Here is a 27994-nt window from a genome sequence, read left to right as displayed (position 1 = left end):
GGCTCAAACTTGTCTTGCATACACACGGTCACACAAAGTTGTCGGAAAATCCGATCATTCTAAACGCGGTGACGTAAAACACGTACGTCGGGACTATAAACGGGGCAGTAGCCAATAGCTTTCATCACTTTATTTATTCTGAGCATGCGTGGCACTTTGTGCGTCGGATTTGTGTACACACGATCGGAAATTCCGACAACGGATTTTGTTGACGGAAAATTTTATAGCCTGCTCTCAAACTTTGTGTGTCAGAAAATCCGATGGAAAATGTGTGATGGAGCCTACACACGTTCGGAATTTCCGACAACAAGGTCCTATCACACATTTTCCATCTGAAAATCCGACCGTGTGTACGGGGCATTACAGTGGGCTTACAGTGTTCTGGCGCCACCAAAACCAAAGGCCCAATTTTTATGCCCCTGTTTAACAGGGGCATGTAATTACAATTCTTGATATAATATTTCACAGCAGGGCCCATTCCTGCGCCCAACAAGAGTAATTGTGAGGGCTTACAGTGTTCTGGTGCCACCAAAACCAAAGGCCCAATTTTTATGCCCCCCGTTTAACCACTTCAGCCCAGGAAGAATTTACCCCCTTCCTGACCAGAGCACTTTTTGGACAATTGCGTGGTTGTGTGACGCTGCACCCAAACAAAATTGACATCCTTTTTTCCCACAAATAGAGCTTTCTTTTGGTGGTATTTGATTGCCTCTGCAGTTTTTATTTTTTGCGCCACAAACAAAAAAAAGCGACAATTTTGAAAAAAAAAAACACAATATTTTGTACTTTTTGCTATAATAAATATCCAAATTTTTTAAGAAAAAAAGCTAATTTTTTGTCAGTTTAGGCCGATATGTATTCTTCTACATATTTTTGGCAAAAAAAAATCGCAATAAGCGTACATTGATTGGTTTGCGCAAAAGTTATAGTGTCTACAAAATAGGGGATGGATTTATAGCATTTTTATTATTTTTTTTTTTTTTACTAGTAATAGCGGTGATCTGAGATTTTTATCGTGACTGCGACATTACGGTGGACACATCGGACAATTTTGATACATTTTTGGGACCATTGGCATTAATACAGCGATCAATGCTTTAAAAATGCATTGATTACTGTAAAAATGTCACTGGCAGTGAAGGGGTTAACACTAGGGGGCGATCTAGGGGTTAACTGAGTTCCCTGGGAGGTGATTCTAACTGAAGGGGGAGGGGACTGGCTAGAGGAAGTGACGGATCGTGGTTCCTAGCTAATAGGAACACAGGATCTGTCACACTTGTCAGAACAGAACAGAGAAGTGTGTGTTTACACACACTCGTCCCTGTTCTGTGTCTCCTGGTCACGATCGGTCGTGGCCGGCGGTCATTGTGACCGTCGGCCTCAAGCATCGGCACCGCCGCTGTGCAGCGGGCGCGCACCTGCTATCCCGACCCCGCGAGCCGACGTATAGCTATGACGGCGGTTGGTCTGGAAGCGGTTGATAGGGGCATGTAATTACTATTTTTGAATAGCATTATTAAAATCACTGCTCCTAAAAAAACTTCTGTTTTTAAAACTTTGTTTTGCATTGATACATGTCCCCTGGAGCAGGACCCGGGTCCCCAAACACTTTTTATGGCAATAAATTGCATACAAGCCTTTAAAATTACCGTCCCATAGACTTTAACGGTGATCGCACAAATTTTTTGCCTGTTTACATGTTTTGCTGCAAACCGAACCAGGGGGTGTTTGGCTCATTCCTAGTCCTGACACGTCCTTGCTGCACAGCCATTCACTGGCAAGATCAGTGTTCTGCTGCGTCTCCTCCCCCAGCTCTTATGCAGCTGAGAACAGAGGATGTGATCATTTATAAATAGGGGAAAAAAAGTATTTATAATGTTTTTTAATAGCTATACAAAAATGTTTTGCCTTTAATTCCTATTTTAAACTGAATAGGTTGTTTTACAAGGTGATTGTTAACAATCACTTTAAGTCTAGTACACAATAGAAACCAGCCAACATTTGGCCCGTCTGTATGGCAGCCGATCCAACAGAAGTTGGCCTTCTGTCAAAGGGTCACGACCGAAAAAAGTATGGCTTCCAATCAGCACACTAAGCCAATGGCTGAGAGCACTGATGGGGAGAGCACAATAGAACAGCAGGGGAGATCACTGTACTAACATTGGATTGTTAGTACAGTGGCTGTCAGGTTTTTTTTTTTCATTCAACCCAGCTAGTAGTGTGTACGAGGCTTTAGGAGGCATGTTAAGTATAATAGTTATTTGGGTAGGGTAAGTGTTGGGGTTAGGGGTAAACTCAATTTGAGTGTGAGGGCGATAAGTTTTGGGGTTGGGTGATAGTTGAAGATGCATATGTTTTTTCTATAGGGTCATTCTTGGCACCTGAAGGGTCATGCCAAAATGTCTTGTGCTGGGTTCCAGGAACTTAAACTTAATGTATCCTTCCCTACAGGCTACCAATGATTTTACAAAAGAGGGTCAACGTGGTCTGGTCTGAAAACCATATGTTTTGCCTCTTTTTGTTTTTCTTCTCAAGTGGTCTATGGTTGGTCTGTTAACTGTCACTGAGCACTGATGGACCTGATTTTTGAGAATCCAATATAAGCTTACTAGAAAAATATCCTTGTTGTGAGTGCTTTGCAGCTTTTCCTCTGCTGTTTACTTTCAATTGCTAAGGACTGCATATCCCATAGTACCTTAATGCCCGGAAGCAGTAATTCCTGTAATGACTCCACCCTCTGAAACTCCTCCTCTCAGCACCTCTGTAGTTTAGAAGGTAGGCTCTGTGAAATGTGTGACACAGCTCTACCTACACACAGGACATAGTAAATAGGTACCACAGATTTAAAATGGTTGTAATGGCTCAAGGGTTTTTTCTTTTACCTTCATGCATTCTTTGCATGAAGGTAAAAAAACCTTCTGTCTGCAGCAGCACACCCTCCCAGATCCCCTAAGACTTTTCTCTTTTTTCCTTTTTTTTCTCTTTTGACTGTTAGGATACCCCTATCCCTGAGGGCAGCAAGGCCTGAGGCACTATCCACTACAAACTTTAGTCCACCTGGTAACTCACTTGTGCGCAGGAGTGTTTGTCTTTATCCCTTAATACTTACCAGAGCCCCATCTCGATCCAGTGATGTGCATGAGAACAAGGGTTCTCCCGGGTCTCTTCCTCCTCATTGGCTGAGACGGGGGTGGGTTGCGCTTGCACGGATTGCCGCCCCCCCCAAAAAAAAATTACCACTAGCCGCCACTGGTCCTAGACCTGAATCTTCAATGTGACATGGAGCGACTAATCGCTCGCAAGCATATGTCTCATCTCTCCCTCCATGATGTTATGCTCCCTAATGACTCCAGTGCCTAATTTTTCCATGGCTCTCTTCTTACCTCCTTCCTACCTTTCTTCATACCCTTTCTTTCCTTCCTTTCTCCTTGCTTCCTTCTTCCACCCCATCCCAGCCCAGCCATAGCTTCATCCTCTAACTCCCCTCCCCCCACCCCACACCTCCTATACTCCCCTCCAACCCCCGCTCTATCTGCTCCCCTCTATCCCAAATATTGATCTGGATGTTTTTGCTATTTGGTCCCAATGCATTTCAGAAAGACATATGTTGTACTTATGATATTTAGCCTTGCAATTCAATTACTATGTAATATTAATGTTACTTTGGTCTCCATGGGACCCAATTACCTCTTTCTTACTCTCTGTATATACTTTAAAATGTAATAAAAACCTATTAAACAAAAAAAATAATAAAATAAAATCTTGTTTGATTATTAGGAGTAGCCTAAAAATATCTGAAATACAATGTGGAAAGGAATACATGATTTTACATTTTGACCATAGATACGCTTTAAAGTGGGATATACAAATTTTGAGTTGGTCAAAGGCAAAATGACTTATGACACACTATAGGAGAACATCTAGATTCATGTTATGCCTCAAACACACGATCAGAAATTCCGTCAGAAAAAACTTGTATGTTTTTTCCGACGGGATTCCGCTCAAGCTTGCCTTGCCGGTCACACTAAAGTTCTCTGAACTTTCGACTGTCAAGAACGCGGTGACTTACAACACTACGACGAGCCGAGAAAATGAAGTTCAATGCTTCTGAGCATGTGTCGAACTGTTTCCGAGCATACGTGATTTTTTGCGCATCCGAATTGCATACAGACGAATACATTTTCGAATAGGAACTTTTTCCGACCGAAAAATAGAGAACCTGCTTCCAATCTTTTGCTGGCTGGAATTCTGCCAGCAAAAGTCTGATGGAGCATACACACGGTCGGAATTTCTGACCAAAAGCTCTCATCTGACTTTTGCTGGCAAAATTTTGGATCGTGTGTACGGGGCATTATAGGAAAAATAAATGTGGAAAGTGTATGGTTTTTGGAAAGCAAAGTACCACCAGATCTTTTATTTTTAATTGTATTAAATTATTCTCTCAAGTCTCCATGTATAGAAAATGTACACCCATTAATGAGTCTAGCAAAACTAATCTAATGCATTGACTTTGTGTTCTAGCCCATGCACAAGTATGCACTAAGACTAGAGCAAACACCTGCCAGGAATGTATCCAATCTGGTGCACACTGCGCTTGGTGTAAGAAGCTGGTGAGTAAACATTTGAAATTACTCTCTTTTAGTTAATAGATGCCTCTATTTAAAGCTGGATTCGGGTAATGGAGTTCCTTGTTATGATAATATGTTGATTATCTACATGCAAATTAAAATGCTAAAATTCCTATGGTAAGGGGAACTAATAACCGTAATTATGCAAAATGTGAATAGTCAGTCTAAAATTGTTATTATTATGCAGAAATGATTTATGAACAATTATTTGCCCTTTAATTTGGCGTTATTTATCTTTACGGACCCCTGCCCCCTCACATAAGCTTGTCAGGGGTCAAAGGTAACCTGGAAGTGTCCTGTTAATCACCTGACCTTCCACGGTGTCTCTCAGCCCCTGAGATGCACAACAACGTCAAATAACAAAACAATTACAGGACTTTTTCATTTGAAATTGTTATGCACTGGAGCTAGAAGACAGTGTGAGGTTGGTCAGTTAAAAGGTCAGCAGCTGGCAGACTTCAGGTGACCCACTTGGAGCACAAACAAAAAAAACTATAAATAACCATATATAACTTAAAAGAGAAGTATGGGATTAGAAAAAAATAAACAATCACACTTACCTAGATGGCTGAAGCATTAATCCCAGCTGTAGCTGCCCCCTGCCGCCTCTAAGACCGAGAACTGAGCGATCAAACACCGCTGATTACTTAGCTCTCGGTCTTCAGCCTGCAGAGAGCCAGTAGCTATTAATCACTGATTCTCCTCTCTGGCCCTCCAGCCCTTACTGGAGTTCCGGGCTGTGAAGGGGGCAGGAGCAGCTGGCTCAGGCTCTCAGTGGTTCGTTGAGAGGCTGAGCCAGCTGTCAGTTCAGGCTTCTGGGCGGATACTGAACATATGGTTGGGATATTTTCAGAGTCTGGACCGGGTCTGTGACATCAACCTAACTGTACTCCTGTGATCCATAAGTATGTGATCCATAGAAGCCAAAAAGTATAGCTTTCACTACACTTCTCCTTTAAAGAAGCTCAACACAGTACCATTGATTTAAACATATTTTCATATTTATACCCCCCAAACAGAACATTTTTAAATATCATATTTAATGTGGTTGTTACAAAAACGATATATTTTATTAACCGTCTGCGATAAAAGATATTAAAGAATATCACTAATAGCTCAGTTGTGTCACCTCTGCATTTAGAGATAATTTTGTTATAACTTTTTAGCATAGTATAATAATAATGTCCATGTCAAGAATTTCCAGCAAGAGAAAAAATGATTGATCAAGATCAGAAAATACAACAATTTTGTAAACCTGTATGAACCTATCCAGACCAAAGGTTCCTTACTCTGTGGGACATATATAACATAGATTATTAGATGAGGCACAATGTGGGTGTTGAGGCAGTGGGTAAATGTAGCTGCAGTGCTGGAAGACTGTGGGTTTAGAGGAAATGGGCATGACTGCTGTGGGGGGGGGGGGGGGTGAGGATATGGCAGTGCTGAGGGTAGTAGGGGTCTGTGGTTTTGGAGTGGTGTTATGAGTGTGTGTTTTGGTATTAGTTGCACAGTGAAATAATGCGGAGGGAAAGAAAATATGGCTGTGGTGTAAAGACTAGAAGAATGTGGCTGTGGTGGGAGATGTGGCTGTAGTAGGAGGGGGAAAAGCTGTGGCTGTTGTGAAAGGAGGGGAGAACAATGTGGCTGTGATGGGAGGGGGGGCAATGTAGATGTGATGGGGAGGGGAGAATATGTAACTGTGGTGAAGGAGGGATGAAGAATGTATCTGTGGGTGGGTGGGTGGGGGGGGGGTGCAATGTGACTGTGGTGGGAGGAGGAAAAGAATATGACTGTGGTGGGAGAGGGTAGAAGACTGTGGCTGTGGTGGGAGAGGGGAGACAATGTGGCTGTGGTGGGAAATAAAATTTGGCTGTGGTGGGAGAAGGTAGAAGACTGTGGCTGTGGTGGAAGAGGGGAGAAAATGTGGCTGTGGTGGGAGAGAAAATTTGGCTGTGGTGGGAGAGGCAGAGGCAGAGTAATGTGGCTTTTCTGGCAGAGGGGAAAAGAATGTGCCTGTGGTGGGGAGAAGGGGAAGAAAGAAGACTTGGCTGTGGTGGGAGAGGGGTAGTAATGTGGGTTTTGCTGGCAGAGGGGAGAGGAATGTAGCTTTGGTGGGAGGGGGGTAGAGGAATGTGGCTGGAGGTGAAGAATGTGACTGGGGGTGAAGAATGTGGCAGGGGTTGGGAGGGGGTAGAAGAGCATGGCTGGGGATGAAGAATGTTGCTTGGGGGGAGGTGGAGAAAAATGTGGCTGTGGTGAGTGGAGGGGAGACGAATGAGTGAAGGGGGGAGTAAGGAACGTGGTTGGGGGAAAATTGTGAATTGCCTTTCAATACAGATTTTCATTAACATGCAACACTTTTGGAGAAACACATATGTATATGTTTTAGTGGAATATGGTTGCTGTAAGTTTTATTTTACCTGTATTATTTTCATGTTTAGAATTTCACCACTGCAGGCGAGCCAGACTCTGCCCGATGTGACACCGAAAATGTACTACTTGGGCGGGGCTGTAGTAAGGCAGATATCATCAATCCTATAAGTACAGCATTACCTGAACGCTCCCAATCAAAAGATGATACAGTGCAGCTGACACCAAGGCGGATCAGGCTGAAGTTGCGACCAGGTAAGGCTGCATCACACAAAGTAAAGCACAATTTTAATGTGATTTGGGTAAAACTGTCCAGTTCTATGCTGGGGACTACTTAGTAATGAGCATATTTTTAGGGTTCTGCTCTCTGTGCTTTGTCAGAGCTTACTTCTGGGCAAAAGGCTGGCTGCTGCCAGAAATTCGAAAAACTTCTTGTTGCTAATTAGTCCCCACTGTTCAAAAGACCTTAATTTTTAATAGCTCATTGGAACTCAACTTCACATCTTTTAGGGTGGCTGAAATACCAGTATGTATATGAAAACCATGGATATCAGTAGTATAGTGGGATCATGCATGTAAATCCGCCCCTGAAGACATCACGATGGAATGCGTAGGGCAGGGCTTGTCCGACATCATCCTGTGAGTCTGTGTATGCTTGCAGCCTGTGTATGCAGCTGGAGCTGACACAGTTTAAAGAGTACTGCCTGTTTATATATTTAGTGTCAGGAATGACACTTATCAAATGTGAGTGTGCATTTGTGTATTTTACTGTCTTTTTTTTCGAATAAATGGTTTTATGCGATTAGGATTCTCCTTTCTTGTTTCCACTTGCATTTGAGGAGAATGGAACTGTGTTGAGAATCACTCTTGGAAGGAATACCATAGTGGTGAACTAATTGAGAAAGACTTGACCCAGTAATTAGGTGGTCAGCATTTCTGGTGAGTGATCTATTGTGAATGGTGGAGGGTCACGTGTGGAGTTTTTTCACTCTGAGACTGCACCAAGAAGATTTTTGTGATATGAGAATATTTCATATTTGATGTTGAGTAACTTTGGACACTTGTTGCAACAGTCTAATTTTTGTGGCACTTTATTGCACATAACACTTTAAAAGCACTGGACACCTTGGTTAACTGCTGCACATAATTTGGATGAATTATTTTTTTGTATTTTAGTGGATGTATTGGATTTATTGCATTGCTCATTTAATTTGTGATTTATTGAACATATGTAATAATTATATCACTTATGACACAATACATGTATTCATTGATTGGATAAAATCAATGCACTTTTTTCGTATTTACTTAATGAATAGGGATAGGACATTAGGGATTGGTTATAGACATTACTATTTTTATTTTTTCATACAACTGTAGCAACTGTTTGCTGGGAACCAGTATAAACACAAGGTTAAAGGATATATTGCTAGTACACTGTGGATCTTCATAATACCATCCGAAAGTTTATTGGACTGATTACATCACTGCAAAGAATTGCGACATTTCAGAGCCACACAGGACGCCCTTGTCAGGCCATCCTTCACATGGGCTCTGAAACGTTGCAATTCTTTGCTGTGATGTGATCGCTCAAATAAACTTTTGATCACTATTTTGAAAATCTACAGTAAGCTGAAGGTATACTGTGTGCTTTAACCAAGTCCGTTATCGCTGGGACACATTCCTGTGAGATTTTGAGCTTCTAGCTATCCCAGGAGACCATGCTGAGGCTTGGTGACATTACTCACACCTCTCAGAAATTTTGGAATCTGGGGCCAGGGTAAGTATTTTTTTCTTTAGCTTTAGTTATAAATCTCCTTTGCAGGCAACTTTGGGATTGACAAAGGTGGCCACTCATGTTACAATCTCATTACACAATCTTTAGATATGCCAACAACTATATAGTGTGAGGGCTTATTGGATAGGATTAAAATAAAACATATGATTTAGGCCCTTACACTAAATAGATGTTTCTAAAACAAAATCTGATTGTACGTAATAATAGTTAATTTTTACAATCTACTTTACATTTACTAACAACTATGCAGTGCAAAGGCATATCTGACTTGGTAAAATTATTGTTTAGTTTGGCCTTCTCATTACATAGCTGTATGTAAATGTAAAGGCAATTGTATATAGATTGTAACATGTGTACTTCCCTTATGATTAAAACCTACACTGGAAAATGACAGTTGGGGGATTAAAGTCTGTAGGGGAGCTGTTAGAACTTTAAATTACCTGGGGTACCCCAAAAGGAGAAAATCTTTGTTGTATGCAATTTGGCAAACAGTGGGCATTGCCCCATCACATTGAACATTAGATGGAGCCAAAAGGTGGATAAGGCTTAAAAGGTCATGGTTAATAGAGTCTGAGCAAAGCCTAGTCATTTGTCAATCTGTCAGAATCTGAATAAAGAGTATAGTGTAATGCAGAATTCATAGTGAAAAAACCATGCTGAATAAACAGTGTTGTATAAGCTCTAACTGTATGCAGTTTCCTGCAAACGTGTTAGGGATTTAAATACAGGGTGCCAAAATAGTGGTTCTCTGCTGATGACTATTCGGCAAAGGTAGTCTTTCAATTTCTGCATTGCTCTCAGTTTCCTTTATAAAAACACCCCTTATGTGAAGTATTTTCTTTAAAGTAGAACTAAAGGCAAAACATTTGTCTTCATTGTGGATAGTGTAAGGGAGGATTATAATCCCTGTAAAGTTTATTTTTGCCATCTGCGTCCCATTGGGGAGATTTCCCTTCCTTCCTGTCCCATAACCAAAACAGGAAGTGAGTGGAAATCCCTTTAAAGTGAGGGAATCCCTGGTTGTTACCAGGGACACCAGAGCAAGTGTCCTTTTTGGAGAATATCTCCACATTTCCTGTTCTGGGGACAACCCAAAATATGGGATTTTCTTTTACTTTCATTAAGTGTTCTTGCAAAGCAAGACCACTTATTGTTATCTCACATATATATTATTATAGCCAAATTTACCACCCTAACTCCTCCCACAGTTTTTACACTACATAGACAAGTAATATACTGAAACGTGCGGATTGTTCCCGATTGGTGTGCTATTACTTTGTGGAACGTTTCGCTGAATGGTTCACAAAATATCGTTGTTTTTGCGGCAAAATTGGTCCCATAGGAATGAAGGGGGAAATGTTCAAAACGGAGGTGACAAAATCTGAAAAATCAGGACATGATTTCTAAACTGCCACCCCTCCCTCATTTTCAAGCCTACCTACACAAATCTTATATCAAAACGTTCAGCTATCCCTGCTGCCACTAAACATGTCCACGGCTAAGCCATAGTCCTGATAGTTTTCACAATATGAACATTTGTTTGTAACTCACGCCCTCCATTGACATTCATTGAAACTCTACTCTAGCCACTTCAAATTTGAAGGGCAATATCTAAACTGTGACTGTGCCTTCATTTTTATTATTTCAGAGACATACTATGCATCAAAATCTAGGTCTGGGTCTTGTGATTCTCACAATATAAAGATCTTCGCTGTAGGATTTATAGTTTTTAAAATACGACCATTTAAAGTCCTGCACAGTTATTACAGCTATCATGATCCTGTGTATTGTGTATTGAGCAGTGGTTGTGAAGCATAAACAGGGCATGAACGTTGCTAGGAAACAGTGGTTGTAAACACAAGATGCTGAGACCCCCCCAAATGCATGTGGTCATACCTTCATCTGCTAGACTTGATAATGCTTGTAGACTACTGGTGGAGGCAAGAGCACTTCACACAATTTCCCCAGAAATTGTAGCTTTTCTAGTTTTAGGATATAATGGTAAACAGGATTAATAGAGCAGTTGGATCTCCCTAACGAGGGCACAAGCAGAAATCAAAACTGTTCTAATCTCTCTCCACCCTATCCAAAACTAAAACAGGTTTTGCCTTTAGTTGTACTTCAAAATAAACCTGTCACTTCAAAAGTGTAAAAAACAGCCTCCCTGAAAAACTGACAGCACTGAGGAGAATAACGTATTTTTCAGTGTATAAGACGACTTTTTACACTTAATAAAACTGGCCAAAAAGCAGGGGTCGTCTTATACGCCGGGTCAGCTGCTTGGATGCCTGCTGGATGTGTGTTAATACTGTATGTAGCTTTGGCTACATAGAGTATATAATGCTGAGCCAATCCCGGTGAGCGATGTTTTCAAATGAATTGGCAGAGGTTGTCACTCCAATCCGAGCAGGCTACATACAGTAGCCTGCTCGGATTGGCTTTGGAGTCAGAGAGGCACAGGCTGATGATGTTACAGCCTCCGCCAATCCAAGCAGGCTTTGTATTCATTAATAGAATACATCGCTCACCGTTATTGGCTTCAGCTCCAGCAAGAAGGAGGAAGGATATGGCTCCAGCTCCAGCAAGAACAAAGAAGGATATTAAGCGTCGGAAGCCTCGGAAGGGGGGGTCGTCTTATACGGTGAGTACAGGCAAAAAATCTTAAAAACGTGTATGATTAGGGGGTCGTCTTATAAGCCCGGTCGCCTTATACACCGTGAAATATGGTACCTTGTTTTAGTCCTAGGCAGGTCTGCTGTGTCCCCTAGTCTAGGTTATCTCTCTGGTGGAGAATGACTCACAATGCAGCTAGTAGACCTCATAACCCTCAGGTTCTAAGATTGGATCTTATTGACACACACAATGGCATGTAAAATTGCTTTGTGACCTCTAGGGATATTTCTTTTTTTTTTTTTTTGCTGGCAGAGGGAGAACTTTTTTATGTTGGCTTGCACAGGAAGAAACTAGGAACTTACACCCCCAGGAATCTTACTGCTAGCCTTGAGGACGCAGAAATGTGAACCAGAAGCATGTGTCTACATTGCACCTGGTACCATATCCTGCTTTCTCTGCATACCTGGAAGTAGGTGGACTGGCTCCTCCCATATTTCTTAGACCCTACTTTTTCCATGTGTGTGTGGGCCTTGTTAGCCTATAACCTTCAAGTTTTGCTTGGTGGCTCATTGCCTGTGCTTTCAGCAAGACGAGTTTCTTAAACAAAAATGTACAGTGTTTTTTAGATCAGTGTGAAAAAGAGATTATGTGCATAATGAATCCTAACAATATAAGGTCCTATTTTAAAATATTTTTTGTCAAACTTGGCCACTGGGGTCAATAGGAAGCAAAATGAATGGCTCGCAGTTGCAGTGTGGAATTTAAATACAAAAACCCCTTGACAAAGAAAGAAGCACTAGGAGGTGGCAGGCTTGCCTCCTGAACGCCTTGTAGCTGCTGCTATATCCCCGTGTGAAAGAGCCCTTAAAGTTTACTATATTATTATTGACTGCTTTATGAGAAGTATCTGATGAACATACACACAGAATTGTGATTTTTTTTCATCTAAATTGTTTTTTTCTAATATTATCAGGAAAAACTGGTGAATTTGAAGTGAAATTTAGACGGGCAGAAGGTTATCCTGTGGATTTATACTATCTTATGGACCTTTCCTACTCCATGTTTGATGACCTTATAAATGTAAAATCACTAGGAGATAATCTGCTTAATGCCCTAAATAATATAACAAAGTCTGCCCAAATAGGTAAGAGTTGTGTATTTACTGATTTTTTTTTGCATATACTGTATATCAGGTCTCCTAAAAGTCACGCTTTAACTGTGGCAGCCCCAATGTTAAGGTTTAACAAACTTAGCTGCGGCTTGCTAAAATATGGCTAAATGTGGGTTGGGGCTTATATAAATGGGTATTGTGGTGTATGACCTTGTTTTCATATGATTGGGAAGTATGCTATAATGTGACCACTTTAGAGTCAAATGATTTAGCCTTGCTGTATTATAAACAACCAGAGTATGTTTTGGGTTAGTCTGACCTTTAATATGTTTTTTCCATTACTTCTGCATATCTTCCTCAGGTTTTGGTTCCTTTGTGGATAAAACTGTACTGCCATTTGTGAGCACACATCCAGAACAGCTAAAGAACCCTTGCCCAGATAAAACTATAGCTTGCCAACCTCCCTTTTCCTTCAAACATATCCTCACTCTTACCCCTGATGGAAATAAGTTTAAAAAGCAGGTTGGAGTGCAGTCTATTTCTGGAAATCTGGATTCACCAGAAGGAGGTCTAGATGCAATGATGCAAGTGGCAGTTTGTGGGGTGAGTAAAATCTGCTATCACAGTTCAGTCAAACATAAAAACCTGCAAACATTCAAACTGAATCATGGGATGTAGCCTTCTTAATATGTAGCTCTAATTTACAGGAAAGGGAGGCCATACAGCCAGAATCATGTGGCAAGAGGAAGCACAGTGAAGTGTCTTAAATATCTGTCTGCTATAGGTTTTATGAGATTCAGTTTATTGGTAAATTGTATGGATTTTTATGCTTTTAGCACTTTAAAATTTCATAAACTGCGTTTTACTGAACAGACAGAACTTTTAAACAAGATTAATGTAGACCAGTAAATAGAGAAGGACACCACTCTCCTGACCAGCCAGTGTGACACAGAAGTGTAGAGCGGCCTCAGCCTACATGTCTCCACCAAGAAACCATGCCCCCCCCCCCCCCCCGACGTGATTAACTCTTCCCACTGGGGTTTAGTTACAGAGTGGGCAAGTATATCGGTACACCAGGGCCCCTTTACTTTTGCGGATCATGAGGGCAGAGTGCCTAGCTTTGAGAGACACTCCAAGTTCATATTGAGGTCGCATTAAACTGAGCCAGTATCATTTCCTGGAGGTTACAAGTAGGCAATTATGGTTGATATTGTAGGGCTAACTGTTAAAGAACTGAAAGAGGACTTTCCCCAAAAGCAATAATTTATTTGTTGGTGAAAGTCAGCGAGACAGAATGCATTTAAAATCATACTTACCTTTATTTTTTGCTGTTTAGATCCATTAATCTCATTAATCTCACGGTCCTTTGGTGAACTCCTTTGCATTGCCTCCCCCCTATTTTCCTGTTATTTATAAATATCAGGGTTTTTCCCCTTTTGCAGTCTGCAGGACTGACTTTACATTTTAGCAGCAAGATGAGGAAATCACTCATGAGACTAGATGTTAACTTCGGGACAATCTCAAAATAACATTTGTAAATGAATGTTCCAATTGTATTTTCACAGGATAAGATTGGGTGGCGGAATGTCACAAGGCTACTGGTGTATGCTACTGATGATGGATTTCATATTGCTGGAGATGGTAAACTTGCAGCTATTCTAACCCCAAATGATGGAACATGTCATCTGGATAACAATAGTTATGAGAAGAGTAATGAGTTTGTAAGTTTTTATTTTATTCTTTAGATATATTCAGAGGCCAAAACAAACTATAACCCGCCTTTACTCTATCTAAAATGGAAAACGCTTTTAGTTACACTTTAAAGTGATTTAAAAACAATTTTCTTATTAAAACAAAAAAGAAGTTATACTTAACTGGTCTGTACAATGGTATTGCACAGAGCAGTCCCTTACCTCCTCTTCTAGTCCCATGCTGCCGCTTCTTATGCCCCCATAAAAAGACATATGCTATGGAGACACCCATGCAGAGTGCTCCTGAGCCGAGCTGTGTGCAGCCATAGACACACAGTGTGTAAACACACAGTGTGGCTTGGCCATGCCCCCCCCCCTCCCTCCCAGCTCCCTCCTCACAGGATCTGGCTGACAGAAGTGGGAGCCGTAGGCTCCTGTGACACCAGGAAATTAAGGGAGAAGAGCTGAAGCCGGGACAGTGCTGGATCACTGACGGGCTGCAGGTAAGTATTTTGGAAGGGGGGTAGGACAATTAGTTGGGAGATTTTTAACCTTAATGTAGGGAATTTTTTTTTTTTATAGGTAACTATGCATTAAGCAAATGCATTTGAGAAAAATGTTAGACTTTAGAACCACTTTAACTGTCTTGTTACACAGTAATAATTCAGGCACTTGTCAGGGGAGGGATTCAGGAAAGCAAGTTCCGGCTATGAAGTTACACTCTGTGCTGCACTGTTCTAGCACATAGATTTCTCTGCATTTGGTGGCCACAGAAATTCCCCTGCTGGTCTGCATGGGCTGTCAATACCACAACTTTGATATAACCACAAATTGGGTCTCTTACCATCACTGAGCTAATTTGTCTAAATTAGTAAATGTTTAAAGGTAAACAAACCCAAGATGTCCCCCATAAAGCTCAAGAGCATTTAACCACTTAAGGACCAGAAGAATTTACTTAATGAATGAATCTTAATGACCAGACCATTTTTTGCAGTACGGTACTGTGTCGCTTTACCTGACAATTTCACGGTCATGCTGTACACAAACAAAATTTATGTCCTTTTTTGCCCACAAATATAGCTTCCTTTTGGTGGTATTTGATCACCTCTGTGGTTTTTATTTTTTGCGCTTTAAACAAAAAAAGAGCGACAATTTTGAAAAAAATTCAATATTTTTTATCCCCAAAAAAATTTCTTCATCAGTTTAGCCCAATATGTAGTCTTCTACATATTTTTGGTAAAAAAATTGCAATAAACATATATTGATTGGTTTGCGCAAAAGTTAAAGCGTATACAAAATAGGGGATATATTTATGGCATTATTATTATTCATTTTTTTATTACTAGTAATGACGGTGATCTGCAATTTTTATCGGGAATGCGGCATTGCATCGGACAAATCGGACACTTTTGACACTTTTTTGGGACCATTGACATTTATACAGCGATCAGAGCAAAAAATAGCCACTGATTACTGTATAAATGTCACTGGCAGGGAAGGGGATAACATTAGGGGGCAATCAAGGGGTTAAGTGTTCCCTAGGGAGGTTTTTCTAACTGTGGGGGGAGTGTACTGACAGGGAGTAGAGAGAGATCACTGTTCCTGATCACTAGGAACAGCAGTTCTCTCTCTACTTCCCTGACAGAACGGGGCTCTGTCTGCTTACATTGACAGATCCCTGTTCTGGCTCTCTGAGAAGCGATCGCAGGTCGCGGGCAGACATCGCGGCCGCCAGCCACGCGCATTGGCTTCGGTGTCGTGCCCCCTAGACCTCTTAAAGCAGCCGACATACACCTACAGCGATTCGCACTGCTGTGCCAACCTGCCACAGTATAATGACGGCGGCTGGTCAGCAAGCAGTTAAAGTGGTTGTAAACCTCAGACATGAAATATGAGCAAAGCATATCCCTCTATAGTGTGTGCTTGTCTCAATTAGGTGCACTAAATGTCACTTTTGTTTGCTGCTTCGTTCCTCTGTTATCAACATGAATAATTTCTGACAAGTTTTCCTGACACCAAGAGAAAAATGGTGACAGGGGAGGGACCTTCAACTTATTGACAGCCTCAGCTCTGTTCCTGTGTGCTGTGTGGAGGGGGGTGTGTCCCTTTCCTCCAATCGGGTCTCAGAGATCTCCTTACTAAGCTCTGCAAAGTGTAACTTCAGCTCTCCGCCCCCTTTTTTGGTGACAACTCTGACAAGATTTTAAATTCAGCACTTTGAACGGATTTAGAGAAGACAACAGATAGACAGATACAACTTATGTAAGAGGATTTGTTTCATCTCTGCGCATCACCTGAGGCCAGTCACATCACTGGGTATATGTAACAGTTTACTTAATGTGTTCTTTAATACAATGCCAACTCATTCAGTCCTTAATATGTGCCCACTCATCCCCCTGCCTAGAACAATCCATCTTTGCTCATCACAAACCTGGCTTTGCTAGTATACCTGGGAGCAGTACAAGAATGTAATTTCCAAGGTGTAAATTCTAGAAGGTGGCATGTCAGGAACAGCCCTTGTTCTGAGCTTGATACAATGCACCGAAAAAAAACTGGTACATGACACAGCAGAGAAATCACAGTGACTTACATATTTTTAAAAATGAAAGGGAATGAATATTCATAAAATATGTATACAAACTCATTTACCTATTTTAGAATGCAGTTTTATATTTTATAAATCTTGCTTACTGTGACTTGTGAAAAGCAATGATTTATCCACACGTGAAGTGTTGTGCTGCAACTGCAAAGACACCATGGGGGTCATTTACTATAGCGCCAAAAAATTATCCTGCAGTACCAAAAAATAACTCTCAAAAAAGGCCAGAAAGACTTCAACTCTCAGAAAGTCAGCGCTAATGCAAATGGAAAGCAGCGCTATTGCCGGAAATAATGCCTGTCAGATCACATATGCTGGAATAGTGGAAGTCAATGGGGCTCGAACCTGCAAAATCCAGTTCTCACTGAAGGCTTATATGCAAGTTCTTTGCCATAAAAAATATTTGGGGACCTGGGTCCTGCCCCAGGGGACATGTATCAATGCAAAAAAATTTTTTAAAAGCAGATGTTTTTTCGGGAGCAGTGATTTTAATAATGCTTAGAGTGAAACAATAAAAGTGTAATATTCCCCAAAATTTCATACCTGGGGGGTGTCTATAGTATGCCTGTTAAGGGGCGCATGTTTCCCGTGTTTAGAACAGTCTGACAGCAAAATGACATTTCAAAGGAAAAAAAGTCATTTAAAACTACTCGCGGCTATAAATTAATTGCCGGTCCGACAATACACATAAAAGTTCATTGATAAAAACGGCATGGGAATTCCCCACAGGGGAACCTCAAACCAAAATTAAAAAAAAATGGCGTGGGGTCCCCCTCAAAATCTATACCAGACCCTTATCCGAGCACGCAACCTGGCAGGTCGCAGGAAAAGAGGGGGGGGGGACGAGAGAGCGGCCACATGCCCTCAACATTGGGAGGGTGCTTTGGGGTAGCCGCCCAAAGCACCTTGTCCCCATGTTGATGGGGACAAGGGCCTCATCCCCACAACCCTTGCCCGGTGGTTGTGGGGGTCTGCGGGCGGGGGGCTTATCGGAATCTGAAAGCCCCCTTTAACAAGGGGACCCCCAGATCCCGCCTCCCCCTGGGCTACCATTTCACAAAAAAAGTGTCAAAAATGTTAAAAATGACAAGAGACAGTTTTTGACAATTCCTTTATTTAAATGCTTCTTCTTTCTTCTATCTTCTATCTTCCTTCGGTTTCTTCCTCCATCTTCTGGTTCATCTTCCTCCAGTGTTCTCATCCGACATCTTCCTCCACGGCGTCTTCTTCCCTTCTTCTTGGGCCGCTCTGCATCCACCATGATAGGAGGCTCTCGCTGTGTGACGCTTCTCATCTTCTGACGGTTCTTAAATAAGAGAGGGCGGAGCCACCCGGTGACCCCGCCCCCCTCTGACGCACAGGCTTTCCCCCTGACATCAGAGGGGGCGGACAGGGAAGTCCCCGTGCGTCAGAGGGGGCGGGGTCACTGGGTGTGCCCTCCGTTATTTAAGAACCGTCAGAAGACGAGAAGCATCACACAGCGGGAGCCTCCCATCATGGTGGATGCAGAGCGGCCTGATAAGAAGAAGGGAAGTAGACGCCGCGGAGGAAGAACCAGAAGAACTAGAAGAAGAAGATTCCGATAAGCCCCCCGCCCGCAGACCCCCACAACCATCGGGCAAGGGTTGTGGGGATGAGGCCCTTGTCCCCATCAACATATGCAAATTTGTATTTCTACTTATGATATTTAAAGGCTTTCGATAAGAAATGGTGTCCCTGGGTAAGCAGCAGGTGAATGACAAAAACAAAAGGCCCAGTTTGAGCCCTGGTTCACACTGACAGAGGGAGGAAATCGTTCAGTTGAAACCACACACTTTCATTCCCGCATGTCAGTCCCGACTGCAGGGGGAATTTCAGAGACATCTGTGCAGGTTTCTACACTGATATCAATACAAATTGCACCCCAAAGTTGCACCAATTAAAACAGTGCAATTGTCACCGCTTTGAGATGTCAAATCGCACCACTGTGAACTAAAGCTGACACATACAACACTGCCTATCCACCAGCTGAATTCATTACCTGCAATTCTCCACATCTGTTATAAATTAGGATTCCACCTTTATCATTAACTTGCAGGTGTGCAGAAGCCTAGGTTTACATTGGAGCGATTTGTCATGCGATTTGAGAGATCAAATCGCATGACTATTGGCAGCAATGGTATTGTTTCAATCAATGCGACACCAATTTTGTGGCACCGCACCAATTTGCTAAAGTAGTTCCTGCACTACTTTTGCCGATTTCAGGTGCGACTTCAATAGACATTTGTGTATGAAGCCACACGGATGTCTATCAAGTCGCACCTGAAATCACGCTGACCTTGCTACTTTGAAATCGTGCTACTTCAAGTAGCATCAATGTCAACCAGGGCAAAGAGATTAGTTTTTTGGTGCACAAATACATATTGAAATAAAATATAAGAGATATTGCACTTTCCCAAAACCACCACCCACAAGAGCTAAAGAGAAAAAAGTAGAAGAAAAAAACACCACAACAAAGCTCAATAATGTACTTTTATTTTACCAGCAGGGAAAAAAAAAAAAAAAAAATGTATATTCATTTACTAGCTTCAAAAAAATTTGGACAGGATATATGGTGCTACATTTAGCAATGGGATTTTAAGGGCCCTGCTCATAGGAGCTTACAATCTAAAATTTGACAAAGCCTTAGAGTGGACACAGCTTTAATTTCAGTGTATAATGGGCAACACATCACATTTTTATCTGCAAGATTATAGAAACATACTTAACAGTCATTCTTACAAAGCATTCCCACATAATATTACAAAAGACTTATTCAAAACACCCACCACCAGCCCACAATCCACACATACATACATTGGTGACCATGTTCTGCTGGAAGTTGCATTTCGGTGTACACGATTAAACATCGAGATCAAAAAGAGTAGGTCAGCAGATGCTTCCCAACGATGTTTGCATGAGCAGACAGGAACAATACACACACAACATTGACAGCATGGCCACATAAACCCACTTTTGATTGAAAAAATGCACAAGAATTTCATCAAATCTCCCAATATCAGTCCCTCTCCCCCCACAAATCACAGCAAAAAACCTGACCTTCTTAGTCCAAACTAACCCCCCCTACTGCAGGCCTTTATATAAGAGAGGTTGTATTGTTAGCACACTGACACACCCAATAGAAGTACACGCCCACCAGTATCTTTCAATCTGTCTCTTCGTGTATGTCTAAAGTGATTGCACCTGATGAGCAGGAACACATAATACTATTCGCAACTGTGTTAGCCCTTGGCTATGTGCATCAAATCTCCAGCTACAGGACAAAGATAAAAGTCCATTTGCATCCACATAAACAAAGCAACATTTTTCTAAGCATATGTACCCGTGCAGTGTAAACCCTAAGATTTGAAATGTCCAAGTCCCTGGGCATGATTAGTGCTAATAAACATGAACATCAGTCCCTGGCTGCAATGAGCTTCCAATATAAAGTCCAAAATTAACTTTCTTACACCTATTTCGACAGGAGACAAATAAGGGGCCAGCATGTCTTTGGATTGTGGTGAGAAACCCACACAGGGAGAACACATAAACTTCAACACAAGGATTAGCATGTTGGGGAATTGAACCAACATCCCAGGTGCTGTTAGACAGAACAGCTACCCACTTAGCCACCAGGCAGCCCCACACATGTTGTCTGCATCTCTGTGGTGTGAACCAGCCCTAAGTCCATAGCCATGCTCAGTGTCACAAGCAATATACAGTATATTGGCCTAAGTATTGGGACACCTGCCTTTAAACACACATGAACTGTAATGGCATCCCAGTATTAGTATTGGGTTCAAAACTCATTTGGCCCACCCTTTGCAGCTATAACAGCTTCAACTCTTCTTGTCCACAAGGTTTAGGAGTGTGTCTATGGGAATGTTTGACCATTCTTCCAAGTGCATTTGTGAGGTCAGGCACTGATGTTGGACGAGAATGCCTGACCTACAGTCTCCTCTCTAATTCATCCCTGAGTGTTCTGTTGTGTTGAGGTCAGGACTTTGTCCAGGCCAGCCAAGTTCCTCCACCCCAAAATCACTCATCCTTGTCTTTATGGACCTTACTTTGTGCAATGGTCCAAATGATTTGGTGGAGGGGGGATTATGATGTGGGGTTGTTTTTCAGGGGTTGGGCTTGGCCTCTTAGTTCCAGTTAAGGAAACTCTTAAGGCGTCAGCATACTAAGACATTTTGTACAATTTCATGCTCCCAACTTTGTGGGAACAGTTTGGGGAAAGCCTCTTCCTGTTCCAACATGACTGCACACCAGTGCACAAAGCAAGGTCCATAAAGACATGGATAAGCAAGTTTGGGGTGGAGAAACTTGACTGGCCTGCACAGAGTCCTGGCCTCAACCTGATAGAACACCCTTTGGCTGAATTAGAGTAGAGACTGTGAGCCAAGCCTTCTCATCCAACATCAGTGCCTGACCTCACAAATGCACTTCTGGAAGAATGATCAAACATTCCCATAGACACACTAAACCTTGTGGACAGCCTTCCCAGAAGCTGTTCTAGCTGCAAAGGGTGGGCCAAATCAAATTTTAACCCTACGGACTAAGACTGGGCTGCCATTAAAGTTCATGTGTGTGTAAAGGCAGGCGTCCCAATACTTTTGGCTAAATAGTGTATCTGGAAAAGACTTACAATGGTGGTGGAACCCTCCTACACATAAACACTACATTTAGACATAGTTATAGGACCTGGGAGATGAGACAACTTCTCTACATGAAGCAACATGGTTGGGATTAGAACCCAGACCCTCAGGGATACTAAGCAGAAGTTCTAACCTCTAAGCCACAGAGCTGCCACATGTCAGAGCCTCCTACACATAACTACACATAAATACACATAAAAACACATAAATACTGCATTTCTTTGGACGTACAGGTGATGGAATTACATTACTCAAGAGTTATTCTTCTTGATTTATTCTGTGATATTTGGTGTTTTTTTGTGGGTGAGAGTAGAATATTACCCTCAAATTTTTGGGAATTACATTTTGATTTCTGATGTTGGTACACATATCACATTTTTGGGCTCAAATTATGAATATTTGGAAATAATAAAAAGCACAGAAAATTGTTACTCATTTTAAATTTGCATCAGCAATGGTATTGTTTGTGGTTTGTAAAGACACCTGTGTGAGTTTGGGGTAAAGATTGTAGTGAGATGGAGAGTAACAAGTGAAAGTGACAGAGAAAAATATATTTTACCAAAACATCAAAACATTCCACATTTTTGCATTCTTAAAATCAAAATATTTTAAGTAGAAGCAACAATGTTGCAAAGGAAAATTTATTTCACAGAAAGATACATTTCATCTCAACATTAAAAGGTTTTTTTTTTTTGTGAAAGTTAGAATTGTTCCTTTAGAATCAATGGCTAATACTTGATTTGGACTAGAATAGAGCAGATTTTCACTTCCAAAAAATGCTCTCTAATTAGCTCTCATTTTGGTATTTACTATAGCGCCGGGTAAAAAAGACACTTGAGTTAAAATGAAAGCTATTTTCAGATCTGAGCATGCTCAGTTGTGTTGGCACCTAGTTGTCCAAAACGGGGAATTTTTCACTTCTCAGACTTTTAAAGATATTTCAGTGTAGAAATCACTTTTTCACACAGTTTAAAAGCAGATTATCTTTAAATAATATACCGCATATTTCAGTACCATTTAGGCAATTATATCATGCTCTAAACATTATTTCCATGTGCACTACTCCAGGTTTTAGCAGAGTAAGGGTTTGGGCGCTATTTGGTTTCAGGGAACTATAGTAAATTCGATTTTGGGAGTATTTTCTCACCAGCGCTATAGTGAATTCCGTTTTAGCGCTAATTAGCGCGAATTACTGGCAATTAGCACTAATTAGCGCCGCAGCTCTATAGTAAATGACCCCCCATTTGTTCTATTAATAGCTAAACAATTTTCACATTTGTTATTTAAAAATGACATGTTGATCTCACAGCAGACTTACGTAACCACCCCAATACCGAGCACTTTTACCCCCTTCTTGCCCAGACCAATTTTCAACTTTCAGTGCTCTCACACTTTGAATGACAATTACTTGGTCATGCTGCACTGTACTCAAACAAAATGTTTTATCATTTTTTTCACACAAATAGAGCTTTCTTTTGGTGATATTTAATCACCACTGTTTTTTTGTTTTGTTTTGTTTTTTTCTTGCAATATAAGTTGTGTAAATTGTAAAAGATTGTAAAAAAATATATATATATTTTTTTTACTTTATATGATAAAATTTAGCAAATAAGTATTTTTTCTTCATAAATTTAGAACAAAATGTATACTCCTACATATCTTTGGTAAATATAGTCCAAATCAGTGTATACTGTTTAGTAGTCCATGTGAAAGTTATAGAGTCTATAAGCTATGCTGTGTACTGTGTCATTGAAAAATCTCATTTCTTGAGGTCCTCAATTGTCAGGACAGTATAAATTTCCCCCAAATGATCCCTTTTTGGAAAATAGACAGTCCAAGGTATTTAGTAAAAGGCATGGTGAGTTTTTTGAAATTGTAATTTTTTCCCACAATTCTTTGGAAAATGAAGAAAGTAAATTGTCACACTAACAAAGTTATTTCTCACACACAGCATAAGCATACTTGCAATTACACCCCAAAAATCATTCTGCTACTCGTCCTGAGTATGACGATACCACATGTGTGAGGCTTTTTCACATTTAATTTCCTGACTACCTCTCACATTTTTGAAGGCCCTGGAGCACAAGAACAACGGAAACACCCACAAAATGACCCTATGTTGGAAATTAAACACTCCAACGTATATATTCTATGAGGCATAATGAGTCTTTTAAACATTTCGTTTTTTTCCCCACAAGTTTTTTTTTACACAAAGTTGTCCAAAAGATAAGATAATTACACCCCAAAATACATTCTACTGTGCAAAGGATAAAAAAGATTACCTGTGGTTTTAGCAGTGCAGTTGTACAGAGAGGAGAGCATTGGTCCAGGCAGCAGGCAGGGACGTGGCCAGTGATAGCGAAAGGAATACTGTCCATAAACAGTCCAGAGTTGGTAAAGGCAGCAGGCAGAGATATTGTAAGCTAACCCAAAGCATTGGTCCAGGCAGCAGGCAGAGATGTGGTCAGCAACAGCCAAAGGAATTGTCCAGGCAGCAACATGGTCAGCACAGCCAAGGCATTGGTCCTGGCAGTAGGCAGGAACACAGTCCATAAACAGGCCAGAGTCAGTACAGGTAGCAGGCAGAGGTGTGGTCTGTTCAGGCGGCAGACAGAAGCATGATCAATTAAAAGGCCAGGGTCAGTCTGCAGCAGGCAGAAATATCCGCCTTAGGGCCTCAGTCAGGTAAGTTGTGGGCCCAGGTGTAGAGGCTTCTTTCCATCCAAATCTCTTCAAAGCCTCTGGTCTCCAGAGCCTAATCCAGGAATTTCAAAACCCAGAGAAAACCAAAAATGTAGTTTTCTCCATTCGAAAAAACAAATACAATAATAAAAGTCCAGAGTAAGTTCAGGAGCAGGCAGAGGCATGATGAGTGTGAAGGTAAATAGTCAGATATGGGGAAATGGCAAGAATTCAGAACTATGTTCACCATACTTCACTAATATTGTAGAGAAGTATGGTAATGTCGAAAGCATTCCCCTATGCATAGGCCTGGTTGGGAAGGACACTGGGGACAATAATAAGTGTTGTCTTGTCTAATTCCCCCTCTGGAGCACACCATTAATTTGTTTTTGGCCTGTTTCCCTGGGAGAGACTTTATCAGGAAAATGGTGTTCGTGGAGTTTGTTCACTGCATCTGAGCGAATGCTTTCTGGTTGGGGCCTTCCTGGTACACAAGGTCAGTGACGATTTTCTCCTGGTTTTAGAGAAAGGGTTTGGGTCTTTCAGTGGATTTACAGTAGTAGTAGATTTATAGTAGAATTATATATTGCCAAATTGAAAAGATAACTTTTGTACCAGCGGCGGGTTCTTGTTGCAAGATAGGGCTGGATAATCTGATCATTAAAATCGACTCCCCCCAAGAACATATTGTAATCATGTACATATTCTGGCATCTGAACTCGGCCATTCTGCAAACTCACCGACTCCCCTCTTTTTAGTTTTGAATTTACCAGCCCTTCCTATTAGCTCTCACAGTGCCACACGCTAATGTTTTCTTCTAATAAAGATTGGGGAAAAGGGGCAAGCTGGTATAATCATTTTCAACGTAGAAATGATAACCCTTTTCAAAGAGTGGGAATACAAGGTCCCAAGGTCCCAAACAATTTTTCCACTTGTTCCAATAAAATCTGGGCAGTTAGGGGGATGCAGCTGGGTGTCCTTTCCTTCATACACGCAGAAGGCATATGTGTACCCTGTGGCTCTGTCGCATACCTTGATGAGTTTCACCCATATCAGGCCCTTTTATCCCCGGTTCACACAGGGGCGTCTTATCAGGCAACCTAGCTGCCTGACAAGTCGCGTCCCGTTCTGTACTACGGAACCGTTCTAATAGGAGCGATGCAAGTCGCTCCGACTTAGAAAAAGGTTCCTGTACTATTTTGGGGGCGACTTCAGGGGACTTGCATTGACTTCTATACAGAAGTCATTTTGCAAGTCGACGCTGAAGTCGTGTGCAGGTCGCCTCTGTGAGTCGGCCTGCAAGTCGTGTTGCTGGGGATGAACTGCTTGATGCCCAGCCTGCCAGTGAAGTGGCTAAGTGACTCATCCACACTTTTCACACAAATTTCTCTGATAAAAAATTAAGAAGCTAATTTTTTTTATAATTCCCATATTAAATGGGAGGTCAAAAAAGATCTTGAACTCCTCCACTGTTAACTGTTTCCATTCATAGGGATGGCCACAATATGATGTTGGATTGTTGGCTATACATTGTTGGGCATAAATGTTGCACTGGTCAACAATTGTACTTATTAAATTATTGTTGAAAGCTAAATTTTAAAAATCAATGGGTGCAAAATTTTCCGTGTTGATCTGGATACGTGGCTGTGCAGTAAAAGGGGAGATATTAGCTGCTCCTGAATTAGGGGAAAGCCATACAGGGTTGTCAAGGGCATATGGAAGACTGGCTTGGGCTCTAACTCTTTGGGGCTGACGTGACACCCCACTAGTAACTGGCCTTTCATGCAGAGGTACTGTGCTTCTGGTGGTTGCCACTGCACTACTTCTCCTCCCCAGAATACCTTTATTTGGTGGGCATACTTTCCTCCTCCTCTGATTCCGTTACAGACCCACTACATAAAACTGATTCTTATTCAGAATCAGACACAGAGAGCTCCCTGCTGCTCTTGTTGGTCATACTTAGAATTTGGTATGCCTCCTCACTGCTAAAGAATTTTTTACACATAGTTAGATCTGTAATGGAACTTTTATAAGCTTCTCTTTATAAGCAAATAATTCTGTGCGCTAATAAGCACAGTCATAGCTTTCTTGTATAATGCCAGGAAAGTGCGCTTGTATATCTCCAAGTAACACAGACAGACGCTGGTATCATGTTGAGCTTAGCCAAATCCTCCCTAGCAGCATCTGCTCTTTTAATTTATACTGTAAACATTAATAACAAAAGGAAGGTGGTGGCTTCAGAATGAGCCAATCAGACACTTGTATTCCTTCAAAAGAACCAATCACACGCATGTATATGATCAAATATAATTCCAGTAGTGATGTGTGCAGATGGTCGTGTGCAGATACATGCAGCTAGCTTCCTGTTGAGACACAAAGTATCTCACAATGTGAACACTACTTACAGGGCTCTGAACACGATCGTGTACACATTCACACTGCTACCAATGACGCGAGCCATACTCTATTATGGCTCAGTGGGCCATATTTTTGTATGGTTATGCTATGGTTCCCATGTACACAGATCTGTTTGCTAGGAGCGTTAATGCAATCGCCATGAAGTGGCAAGTCTCCTGGTGATTCCTGATTCCTGTTCACCACCCGGCTTCTCTGACTCCTGCTGCTCTCCGCCTGCATCGACCTCAGGCTTGGACTTGACTACTCTCCAGTCTCCGCATCTGTACCTCTGTTTTGTCCACACGGTGTTTGACCCCCGGCCTGGCTACCGACTCCTGATTATCCTGCTGTACCTCTTCTCGGACTGATCCTGTTGTGTATGACCCCTGACCTGGCTATTGGACTTTGTTCCTGTTTGCTCTACTGAGATCCCTCCTCGCATGGCTGCCCAGCTACCCTATCAGCTTTACCTGCGCACCCCAGCTGCCCTCTGCTACCCAGCTACCCAGCAGCAGCCCTCGGCAATCTGTGCACCTTTGGGCACCGTACTCCCTGTCTCAATCCCAGGGGTATGCTGCACTTAGCCGCAAGGGGCGCCTTCTCAGCAATCCGGCCTCGCACCCAGGACTTGACAGTATAATCCAGCCATGTCTGAGGCCGGCAGAGGTGTGTCCCCAATAGAGGCTTTGTACCAACAGGCCACTACCCTTACTCAAGTGGTCCAAAGACTACAAGAAGGGTACCTCCAATTAGAGGGGAAGCTACAATGTTTAATGGTACCATCTACCCTTACGGTGGTGACCCCGCCTCCAGAACCCCAAGTACCAACCCCTGAACGATTCTCTGGAGATAGACAAAAGTTCAGATCCTTTAAGAATTCCTGCTTGCTATATCTGGCCCTGCTGCCTCGGACTTTTTCCTCTGAGACTATTAAAGTTGGGTTCCTCATTTCCTTGTTAACCCTACGAACCCCTAGCATGGGCCCACAGTTTATGGGAATGGAAAGACCCAGTTATCTGCACAGTACATAGCTTCTTCACAGCCATGTCGCAGCTCTATGAGGATCCCCAGCTCATAGCCACCACTGAAGCCGCTCTGCATTCTCTACGGCAGGGTCGGCGGCCAGTGGAGGACTATACTGTGGACTTCCGTCGGTGGTCTACAGATACAAGCTGGAATGAGGCTGTTTTAAAACATCAGTTCTGCCTAGGACTTTCTGAATCCCTCAAGGATGAATTGGCCAGAAGTGGTATTCCTACTACTCTTGAGGGTCTCATTCAATTGGCCATCCAGTTGGATAGACGCCTATGGGAGCGACAGGCCGAACGATCACAGACTTCCAGTACATCTATCCCAGAGACTGGAGTTATGCCCGTTGGTCTGTACGAGCTGCACTGACTCCTGAGGAAAAACAACGTCGGCGCCAAAC

At 42.0% G+C, this 27994-nt stretch overlaps 1 protein-coding gene across 4 annotated transcripts in view; it reads left to right on the top strand.

The window, feature by feature from the left end:
* The window catches only part of ITGB2 (integrin subunit beta 2), a 205851-nt gene that overhangs the window by 87606 nt on the left and 90251 nt on the right, over positions 1-27994 (top strand). For all 4 annotated transcript variants that reach the window (XM_073633476.1, XM_073633477.1, XM_073633474.1 and 1 more), the window contains 5 exons: positions 4522-4610; positions 7070-7253; positions 12383-12553; positions 12882-13123; positions 14086-14241. In XM_073633476.1, the coding sequence (XP_073489577.1) occupies positions 4522-4610; positions 7070-7253; positions 12383-12553; positions 12882-13123; positions 14086-14241 (842 nt within the window). The remainder of the gene's footprint in view (positions 1-4521; positions 4611-7069; positions 7254-12382; positions 12554-12881; positions 13124-14085; positions 14242-27994) is intronic.

The sequence above is a fragment of the Aquarana catesbeiana genome, linkage group LG06 (genome assembly GCF_042186555.1).
Source record: "Aquarana catesbeiana isolate 2022-GZ linkage group LG06, ASM4218655v1, whole genome shotgun sequence".
NCBI lineage: Eukaryota > Metazoa > Chordata > Amphibia > Anura > Ranidae > Aquarana > Aquarana catesbeiana.
This window is presented reverse-complemented; position numbering and strand designations above follow the sequence as displayed.